Below are 10351 nucleotides of genomic sequence, written 5' to 3' on the forward strand. Positions count from 1 at the left end.
CAGCCATGGGTTTTTTTTAACAACCACCCATAATCAAAACGGCGTTGTTTTGAGCCTTGTATTTATAACCCTTCAACCCCCCCCCCCCCCCAACACGATCCCAAAGCCTTGAATAGTTAACCCTCCCAAGTGAGTCGTCACCATCTTCGCCATCTATGATACCGTCGTGAGTCATAACCGTCTGTCAATCTCGCTGAAGTAGCCGTCTGTCACAACGAAGGTAAGGCCGATTTCTCTTAATCTCTTCTAGTTTTTTTTTTTATATAAATTTATGCAATATGGATGATGGAGGATGTGATTAAATGAGAATGAGATTGTGAATTGTGTGTTGTAGAGGGTGAATGTGCATGTGAATTGTTTGAACTTTGATTGAAATTTTTTAGGGTTTCGATATGGATAGAGTCAGAGACCATTTGAGGTTTATTGTTTGAGAATTTGAAGTTTATTTTTTAGGGTTTCGATATGCATAGAGAGTCAGAGACCATTTGTCCTTTAATTGTTTTTTGCATTAAAATTTTATATAATATTTTAGTATCTAATTATTTTGCTTGTATGTATTCTAGCTTTTATATTCTTAATATACATATGCTGAATCCTAATCCTAAGGACCAATGATCTATACTCATCTCCATCCCAATGACCTAATCTCATCTTGGTTAGTACTTTTAATATTTTATATTTTAAATTTTTGTTTTATATTTATAACTTTATAATTCTATTTTTTTTTAACTTATTAATATTGCAGGTTTTATGATCTCAATTCTCATAGTTTCACAGCTGTCGACACAACTTAGTGAACTCACCGCCACCCCAAATTGATCAAATTAGAAATGTTATGATGTTAATTTACAATTAATTGTAACGTTGCTACAATAGTTAATAGTACGATTTGTAATATTTACTATTTTTAGATGAGTTTGTAATATTGTAATAGTTTATTAGTTCTCGTAATTTGTATAATTGTAATAACTTAGTGCCTTAGTGATGATTATTAATTAATACTTAATAGTATTAGTTTAAACTTAGTATATAGTTAATAGATTCTATCCATATAATTTATTTTTTGTTTTCATATTTTAAATATATTTATTTTTGTAGCTAAATTCTAGGACCAAAATGGCCCAAAAGTAGGTTTGAATATGTTTCTGGGCCATTTTGGGCCTATATAACTGAACTAGGCCAAAGGCCCAACATGGAGGGTGGAGGAATGGAGGTCCAACCCCGCCCCCGTGTAGCGGACGGGGTACCTAGCCCCCGCATAGATGGGGGTGGATTGCGGGGAAAAAAATCCCCAACCCCGCCTATGCAGGGGCGGGGTATGGGTGGCCTTGCCCCATAGGGGCAGGTAGCACCTCTAGTGGAACTCACTATTTTACAAATGGTTTACATGACTTGTCTATTTGTGACTTGTACCTAGCATTACTTACATCAGGTCACCATTGGAAGGAGAGGGAAAAACTGAGAAGACTAAAGGAGTAAGAGCAAGAGTAGGGGTGTCAAATCGTGTTAACGGGTCGTGTTCGTTTCGTGTCAAGATATGTACATTACACTTAATGGGTTAACATGAACACGACCCGTTAAGGATTTCATGTCAAAATTTCAAACCCGAACACGACAAGATAAGATAACAGGTTGACACGACACACCCGTTAATGAATAAGAAATAAATTGACACAATACGACCTGTTTACGTTAATGGGTTGAACAAACACAATACGACACGACCCGACCCGACCTATTTGACCTGATTAATTTTATATAAATATTTAAATATAAATAATATCTATAAAAAATCGAAGCGAGCGATGAGCTGAGCATAGGATAGCTTCTGTCCCACCTCAGAGTTACTAGATAATGACTTTGAGAAGACTGAGTGCTAGTTCCTTAACATCCTTCCTATTAATGATTGTGACAACTTTTACTGGATACGTACTACCTTGGGGTCAGATGAGCTTTTGGGGAGCTACAGTAATTACAAGCTTAGCTAGCGCCATACCTGTAGTAGGAGATACTATAGTAAAAACTAACTACAAGTCTAAAATTACAATCTAAACAAATATGATCCACACACATTATAATAATATTCATTATTAAAATTACATCCCAAATATAGAAAAAAAAGGCACATTGTAAATATATTAATGTTACAATCCCAAATATAATAAAAAAACTAATAACACAAATCTAAACAAATTTAGAACTTGAAAAAGGAAGTAAGGCATCCTCCCTGCCCTTTTTCTCCAACTTCATTACATCTTCAGTTAACTCGTTCAATTTAATTTTTTCTTGTGTTTCTATTAAAAAAAAGACATCAATAAAGTTTTATATCAAATAATATTATTGCATTGGAAGTACAAATAACAGAAAAGGAAACAACCTTATAATTCCAAACCAGAAGTTAAATCTGTAGTTCACAAGCAGTGGAAACAACCTGTAGTTCACAAGCAGCGGAAATAGCTTAAAAAAGACTTCGAAGAAAAAATGAAAGGGAAGGTGTTGGAAAGTTCTTTTAACCATTTATTTGTGTCATGTTTGTATTGGGTTAACAGGTTGTGTCACATATTGTCACCCCTAAGCAAGAGTTCAGAGAATATAAATAATAGTAGCAGTAGTAACTTGCACCTCTAATTTTTTCTTAAGTTGTATTTTATTTTTTGGGAAATTTTAGGCAGTTCTTTTAACCATTTATTCTTTGCAGAGGCGCAGATTACTGAGAGTATAGCTCATTCAGAAACTCTTTTGATTTTATTGCTTGTTTCCTCATTAGAAAAATATCCATATGATATATGGTTTAAAAATCAACAAAGCAAGCATAATATCATTACAATCTATTCTAAAGAAGAAAAAGAAAAGGTATAATTTTGTATTAAGTTGTAAGGAGAAATTTTAGTTGATTTACACTGGTGGTATAATATGAGTAAAAATTGTAAACTGATATTTTTCTGTTTTCATCATATAATTAAAGAGAAAATCTCAATGAGAAAAAGAAACTGCTGCTAGCATGATATAGGTTCGGCCTTGGTGAAATACAAATTTGGGAAGGAAGTTCCCAGTTCTCACCTTCAAACAACTTGTACGAATATGGTGGTAGCAGAGATACGATAAGAATTGGTTAGCAAGTGATGGGTTTACATTTTCTTGAGCATCACCTTATAAGAATTGAAGTTAGGGAGGCATTTACAAATCCAAGGAGGTTACTGGCATTTTATCCTTTCATGGTGTGTGGTGTAGTGATTGTGACTACAAGAGCTGCAAATATGAATCACTAAAAGGCCATAAAAAATCATTGCAGAACTCATCAAAAGCAATATATTTTTGTGCAATCCTAAAGTTCTTTATTGACTTGGTTGAGTCATATGATCATAATAACAGAGAAACATGATCAGTGTTTAGAACTGAATAAAAGAGAAGAACCTAAGAACAAAGTAAGGAACTTATTTAACTCTATAGTAGTAGATAGCTTTATTGCATAAAACAGTACTTCCTAATCAACCAAAACATAGCTGGCTGATTAATGCTTGTTTCTCTGAAGTAGGTGCTTGAACCAATAGGCAGACATCTTTGGGTACCTCTTGAGGTTGGTGAAATCAACATAGACAATTCCGAACCTCGAAGTGTAGCCTAATCTCCATTCGAAGTTGTCGAGTAACGACCATGCAAAATAGCCAACAACATTTGCTCCTTCATCAACTGCCTTCTTCAACTGAGTCAAATAGCCTTTGTAGAAGTTGATTCTTGTGGTGTCGTGCAATCCCTTTGAAAGTGTGACATTTCCCGGGTCATCCATTCCTGAAAATGAAACATCAGTGTTTATAGTTTTCAAACAGGTTTTATATAGGGTTTCCCCTTCAACTCATATATTAAACTAAATATGAAAATTGAATAGGAAGAAGAAAGAGCTGTACTGACTCATACCATTTTCAGATAAAATCACAGTAGGGTTTCCATAATGCTCTTTAATGTAAATTAAAGCTTTGTACAAACCCCATGGTACATTGTAGAGCCAATAAGAATATGCCTGCAAATGTTGAATGCATCATAAATTACATTGAAAACATGAATTAGGCATTAACAAAACCTGCAAATGATGGTCATGATCGGTTTGGAATTACTCGTGGACCAATAGGCACTCCATTCTTGGCATCTACAAAGGTCGTGAAATAAACAAAGTTTGTTAAAATAGACAGTTCAGGAAGAAAAGGATCGACTGAAAAGTGATGAAACATAATTAACTTATTTCTTTTTTCGTTTTCATAGGAAGAGAGAATGACTTACAAGCAAATCCAGCATTCCAGTCCTGCTGGTAGCCCAAAGCTTTTGGTTTTGGTTGATGCGGATCATACATATAGTAAGCAGTGTATTCATTGATCCCCACAAAATCCATTGAACCCTTCACCATCTTGACCTCTTCTTTTGTGAACTTGGGTAGCCTATCCCCAACAATTTCTTGAATCGTTCTTGGATACTCACCATATACAATGGGGTGAAGAAACCTATATGAAGTAAAATCCATTACGACCAATCTCTTTGGATCTGAAAAGAGTTCCATATATAATCTTAAATCCAATGTACTCTTTCTTATACACATTTTTTCTTTTTCAAGAAAGAAGACAGTCTCTTGTACGTTGATTTGATAATTGCATCAATTTATGATAAAAATGCAAATGCTGTTTTCTATTTATTTATTATGGCTACTCCACCTACTCAATTTGGCAAATTGCTAAAATTGTGCACTATATATTCTTGAGCATAAGTTCCAAACCCAACTCATTATCAGTCACAAGTTTTATTTTTATTGATGCTAATGCTTGATAAATTCTAATCGTAAATATATGAACAAAATCAAAGGGTTTAATAACATGTACCCACATTATAAGAACATAAATATAGGTTAATTTTAAGAATTTTTACCATCCAACGTGGAAATCTCTTGCTCTTTGAGCTGCATAATTGTCAGCCTTTGATCTGGTAAGAGGTTCGTACCAAACGAAATCCAACAGAATTCCAATCCTTCCTTTCTGTTTTTCCTGGAAATTTAGGCACCAATCAGTCAACATAAGCCATAATGTTTCCTAATGAATATCGCATAGAAAACAACATAATAAATGTCAATCTTACTTGGTACTTTTCACGGTATCTCTGCACTGCAGCTGCATGAGATAAAATTAAATGATGGGCAGCAATATAGGGCTCAGTTGCAGAATTTCCAGCAGTACAATTTCCATATGCCTTAGAGCACCTTCCAGGAGCAAAGTACCCGTTATCATACCCAAGAGCAGCCACTACTCTAGGCTCGTTAAATGTCATCCAATTCTTCACTCTGTCTCCGAATGTCTTGAAACAAAAGTCTGCATAATCCGCAAAGTCTTTCCTATAGGGTAGAAGCATTTATCAAGTTCCAAATCTTTACAGATACAACTTCTTGAATTCATTTAACACTATAATCTGGAATTTCATATCAATGAGGTTTTTCAGTCTCATTTATCTAACAAGAAAACACTCGACAGGAATTTTATTGGGTACTTACACCACTAGGTCACTCAATAAGCCCTTGTACTCCTTCTCAAGTTCGAGGGGAAGATCATAATGATATAGATTTGCATAGGGGGTGATGCCTACAAAAAATTTAGGGGTACTGTGATTAAATGTGATAAGATTAACCAAAATCCTACAACAGAATATTTATGTTTCACTTGGTGTTGTAGTTTTACCTCTTTTGAGCAAGTAGTTGATCAATCTGTTGTAGTATGCCACGCCCTTCCAATTTACTTTCCCCCTTCCAGCTATGTAGACAAGGAGTTTACAGAGGATTCAATTAAACAAGACATGATTTTTTCTATACCGTATACCCTGATGTTACAAATAAACGGGAGGATTAATTACTTGGGAAAATCCTGGACCATGAAATTGAGAACCGATACGCATCAAAGTTGAGCTTTGCCATGATATCCACATCTTCCTGTGAAAAGGGGCAAACATATCAGATGCCATCATTGCACCATTCTTTAACAGTTTGGCACCAGGAAACTATTGCTTGTTTTGAGTTGACTCAGTACTAAGCCCAGAACTTTGCATAGTGGGAAATTTAAAAATACACTGGAAACCAGTATGCCTGATATTAGAAAATGAAAGTTCTGGATCAGCTTGTTTCTGTTAAATAATTTAGCTAAATTCAACAATTTCTCAAGTCAAATTCTAAGTTCTATAATTTCTACCATGTGTAAATAAGTGAATTTAGCAACAAGTAATCAAAGTATGTGTCTAATGAAATTGGTATGTGGAATGCATTACTAATGGTTCATTGCATTTGACTTGAGACCTTTCTACAATGGATATCATATTTGAGTTGAGACCTTTATAAATGCTCAATAAATTCAGCAGTACCCACTTCATCTCTTCATCTCCTTTCTACTCTAAGCCTTTAAAGTTCGCATAAAAACTCTTAACATCTGCTAATCCCATCAAAAGAAGTTGTATCCCACTGCTAATAAATGATTTTGGGAACCCAAAATGTACTCAATATTTAAATCATACTACGGATTTGGTCTCTCTCGGGTGTGATGCGTTACTTTAGGGGATACGGTGACTACATTTTAACCAATAAATTAAATGAATGGTTACGTAAACGAGGCAAGGAAGAGACAAGACAATCACTTTAATACGACCCAACTCTGCACTCTACTCACGACCAGATGCTCTAATCATCCGCTAATATATATTTAAATAACCCTGTTATTAGAAAATTACAGTGACGTGCTGACTTTACTAAACTCCTCAAGTTCTGCTGGAATATTTTAATCACAATCGTTTTCATTTATTTATTTTAAACAGCTTCACGTGACGCTTTTGGCATATAAAATAAAGAAAAAAATGGCTTGTCCACCATTTTTCTAGAGGGAGCTTTTTTAACAAGGAAAATTTTATATTCTATACCACCATTTTATTCTTTTTTTTATTACGATTATGAGTGATATTGCTCATCAAATTTTGAATTTTTTTAAAAAATATAAGAAATTACTTAAAGATAATAACATTTATAAAATGAAATAACTATTTTCCCAACATATTTTTTGATAGTTTCACTATTTTTCCAAACCAAAAAACGCATATAAGAACTTTATCAACCAACACATATTTTCAGCCACTTAATTACTTTCATAAAATCCAAAAAAACAAAAACTTTTTCAATAACTTCAAGAATTTTTATAAAAAAATTCGATCCAAGTCCAAGTAATCTCAACTAGGCTAATCTTGGCAAGGACTTCATGTGAATTCTAACTTGTATCCAGCACAAAGAACATCTTTTCTTCTTTCAGTTGGGACAAGAAGGTAAAGAGAATGGTGAAGAAACAAAAATGGACTCACTTTGTAGCGATGATATTGGTCCACCGACACTTCTCCAGTCGCATTCTTAGCAACAATCCCTGGTTCCCATTTCTCACAAAATTCAGTTTTATAAAAAATAATAAAAGAAATTTAAGATAAAATACAGCAATTTTCTTATAATTAACCTGAGATAATAGTCATGACTTGAAGTTTTGATATAATTTTTTTTTTTGGAATGAAAATTTGACATAATATAATTGAAATGCAGTGGTTTTAATTAGGCAAAACAGCAGCAGAAAGAGTAATGGAGTTAACCAGGAATTTTAACGAAGACGTCCCAAATGCTGGGCCCACGGCCATCCTTACTAGCCATCCCTTCCACCTGATATGCCGACGTCGCCGTCCCGAACACGAACCCCTTCGGAAAACTGTCTCTACTCAGCCCACCCGTGTCCAGACTCACGCTCTCCGGCTCATCCGGGAATACGGCAGCCTCCGCCGCATGCACAAACAGAACGGCACTCAGCAAGCTGAGAACCGGCAATAATAATGGGGCTCTCATCATAATCGGAACACACAAACTCACGAGAAGAGGTTGGCAATGGCAGTGAAGAAAGAGTGTTTTCTTCAGAGTTTGAGGTAGCAGATAGAATCTCTCTCTCTGTATATATCTAAGAGCATCCTCGCTGACTTGGCCAGATGAGATGTTTGGCTAAAATTTATATAATTAATATAAAAAATATTTTATATTAAATTAGATAAATATAAAATAATTTAAATTTTTGTTATAATGGTTGGTTAAATATAAAAAATTATAATTGATTCATTAAATATTAAAATATTAATTTTTCATTCTAAATAAATATTAAAATATTAATTTCTCATTCCAAACAAAAATATTATTTGATTTGTAATTAAGAAATTTAAATAGAATTATAAATGAATTTAATCAATTTTTTTTATTATTAGCATTAAACGATTTTTGAAAATATAATTTTTTTAATATTAATTTAATTAGAATATAATTATTATTAACATTTAATTAGTAGAAATATAAAATGTGATAAAAATAAATTAAATAAAAAAATTAATAATATTTTGTTATTATATAAAAAGAATAGATAATTTAATATGGAAGTTAAATTTAAATAAAATAGATAAATATAAAAAATATAATATTAACTAAATTTTAATGATAAATTTAATCAATCTAAGAATGCTCTAATACGAGAGGGTGGGAGATGAGAAAGGGACACCACTCCTCACTCCTCCCGCCTCACTCAGTCGTGAGGCTCAGACAAACCTAAAAGATGGGTTTGAACTTCGCGCCAACATCACGTTTGATGCGATATCGGATATCCTGCATGGACCATATGCCCATTAGTTTACAAATGTCATTATTATATCTTGTCTGTACTCAAGACAGTTTTCTTTTTTTTTCTTCTTTTTTTTGCCTCTTTGGTCAATGCATAAGATGTAACGAGACTAGAAATCTTTGAATAATAAAAAAAAAAAGAAATCTTTGAATAATAATAATTTAAGTTAGGTGAGATTTAGATAGTGAGATGAGATGACATGATTTTAAATAAAAATTAAAAATTAAATAAAATATTATTTAAATATTATTTTTTAATATTATTATTATTTTAAAATTTGAAAAAGTTAAATTGTTTATTATATTTTGTGTGAAAATTTAAAAAATTTATAATGATGAGATGAAATGAATTGAAGTATTTTTTTAATACAAAACGGCCAATTTTTATACAATTTTGAAAAAGAAAAAAAAATTGAATAAAAAAGTATACAGTTATAAAGAATGTTAGAATATTATTTTTGTTTTAAGATTTAAAAAAGTTGAATTATATTTTGTACTCTGTTTGTAAGTTTGAGAAAGTTGTAATTATTAGGTAATGATTTGATGAAAAATTTGAAAAGTAAAAAATTTGAAATTGAAAAATGTTTATATTTAAATATTGTTTCGATATTGAATTGAGATAAGATGAGATGGTTTAAAAGGTTTGTGAAACTAAACCAAGCCTTAAAGTTTTTCTCTAAATTTTAAAATTTAAAATAGTTAAAATATCAATATATGAAGTAAAGAGTTTAGATAATTCCAAATCCATAATTTCTTGGACGTACTTGTGAGCCATTTTTTCTTTTCTATCTTTCGAGTCAAGAATTTTCTATTAAGTCTCGTTTTAATACAGAAACGGTTTCATCTTATCTTATTTTATTTTATCATTATAATTTTTTTAAATTCTCTCACAAAATATAATAAACAATTAAATTTTTAAAAATTTTAAAATAATAATAATATTAAAAACTAATATTCTAATAATATTTTATTTACCTTTTAACTTTCATCTAATGTATTTGGAGTAACTCTTAATTTATCGCTTAAAAGCAAGAATAAGAGTAACGATATAAATACAATTTTTTTATAAATTTTTTTATAATAATTTAATGCAATTGTGTGTCAGCTCATTAAAAATAATATTTCGCTTTACATAATTACCATCTATTTAAAATAGAATTTCAAAATAATTTTAAAAGAATGGTAAGCTTATTATTTCCTTATAATAATTATGTAAAAATTATTATTTATCTTCAAATTACAGTATAAGTTACACTGAGCCAACATTCATGTTTAAAATTAAGGTTGCTACCCGCATGGTGATGGGGAAGCGGTTTCAACCCCGCCCTTATATGGGGGTGGGGTTGAAACCGCATCCCATCCCGCCATATTTATATAAATATAAAAAAAAAATATTTTTTATTATAATTTGGGATGGTGCAGAATGGAGTGCAGGACGGGGCCCCGCTGGGGTCAACCCGCCCCCCATCCCCGCTAGTGATTTTTCATGAGGGGCAGGGGGCCCCCGCCCCAGCATGTGCGGTACGAGATAGCCCGCCCGCCCATGTAGGGGTGGGGGGTATGGGGGCGGGCCTCGACTGCCCACCCCTATTTGGAAATGAGAATTGAGTAGGAAGAAATAACCAATCAATTTATTAGTTATTTTGTTTA

The 10351-nt window shown here is 32.5% G+C and overlaps 1 protein-coding gene across 1 annotated transcript; it reads right to left on the reverse strand.

Moving 5' to 3' along the window:
* Positions 1-3312: 3312 nt before the first annotated feature.
* LOC121243075 (beta-glucosidase 44-like) lies at positions 3313-7989 on the reverse strand. Its single transcript, XM_041141135.1, has 11 exons — positions 7642-7989; positions 7366-7424; positions 5884-5959; positions 5712-5783; positions 5528-5615; positions 5119-5371; positions 4912-5027; positions 4276-4493; positions 4113-4144; positions 3916-4018; positions 3313-3789 (listed from the first exon to the last, which is right to left on the reverse strand). Exons 1-11 carry the CDS (start codon positions 7889-7891, stop codon positions 3512-3514), a joined length of 1545 nt encoding a protein of 514 aa, XP_040997069.1. The 5' UTR covers positions 7892-7989; the 3' UTR covers positions 3313-3511.
* Between the last annotated feature and the right edge of the window lie 2362 nt (positions 7990-10351).

This window comes from Juglans microcarpa x Juglans regia, chromosome 8D, assembly GCF_004785595.1.
Source record: "Juglans microcarpa x Juglans regia isolate MS1-56 chromosome 8D, Jm3101_v1.0, whole genome shotgun sequence".
In the NCBI taxonomy this organism is placed as follows: domain Eukaryota; kingdom Viridiplantae; phylum Streptophyta; class Magnoliopsida; order Fagales; family Juglandaceae; genus Juglans; species Juglans microcarpa x Juglans regia.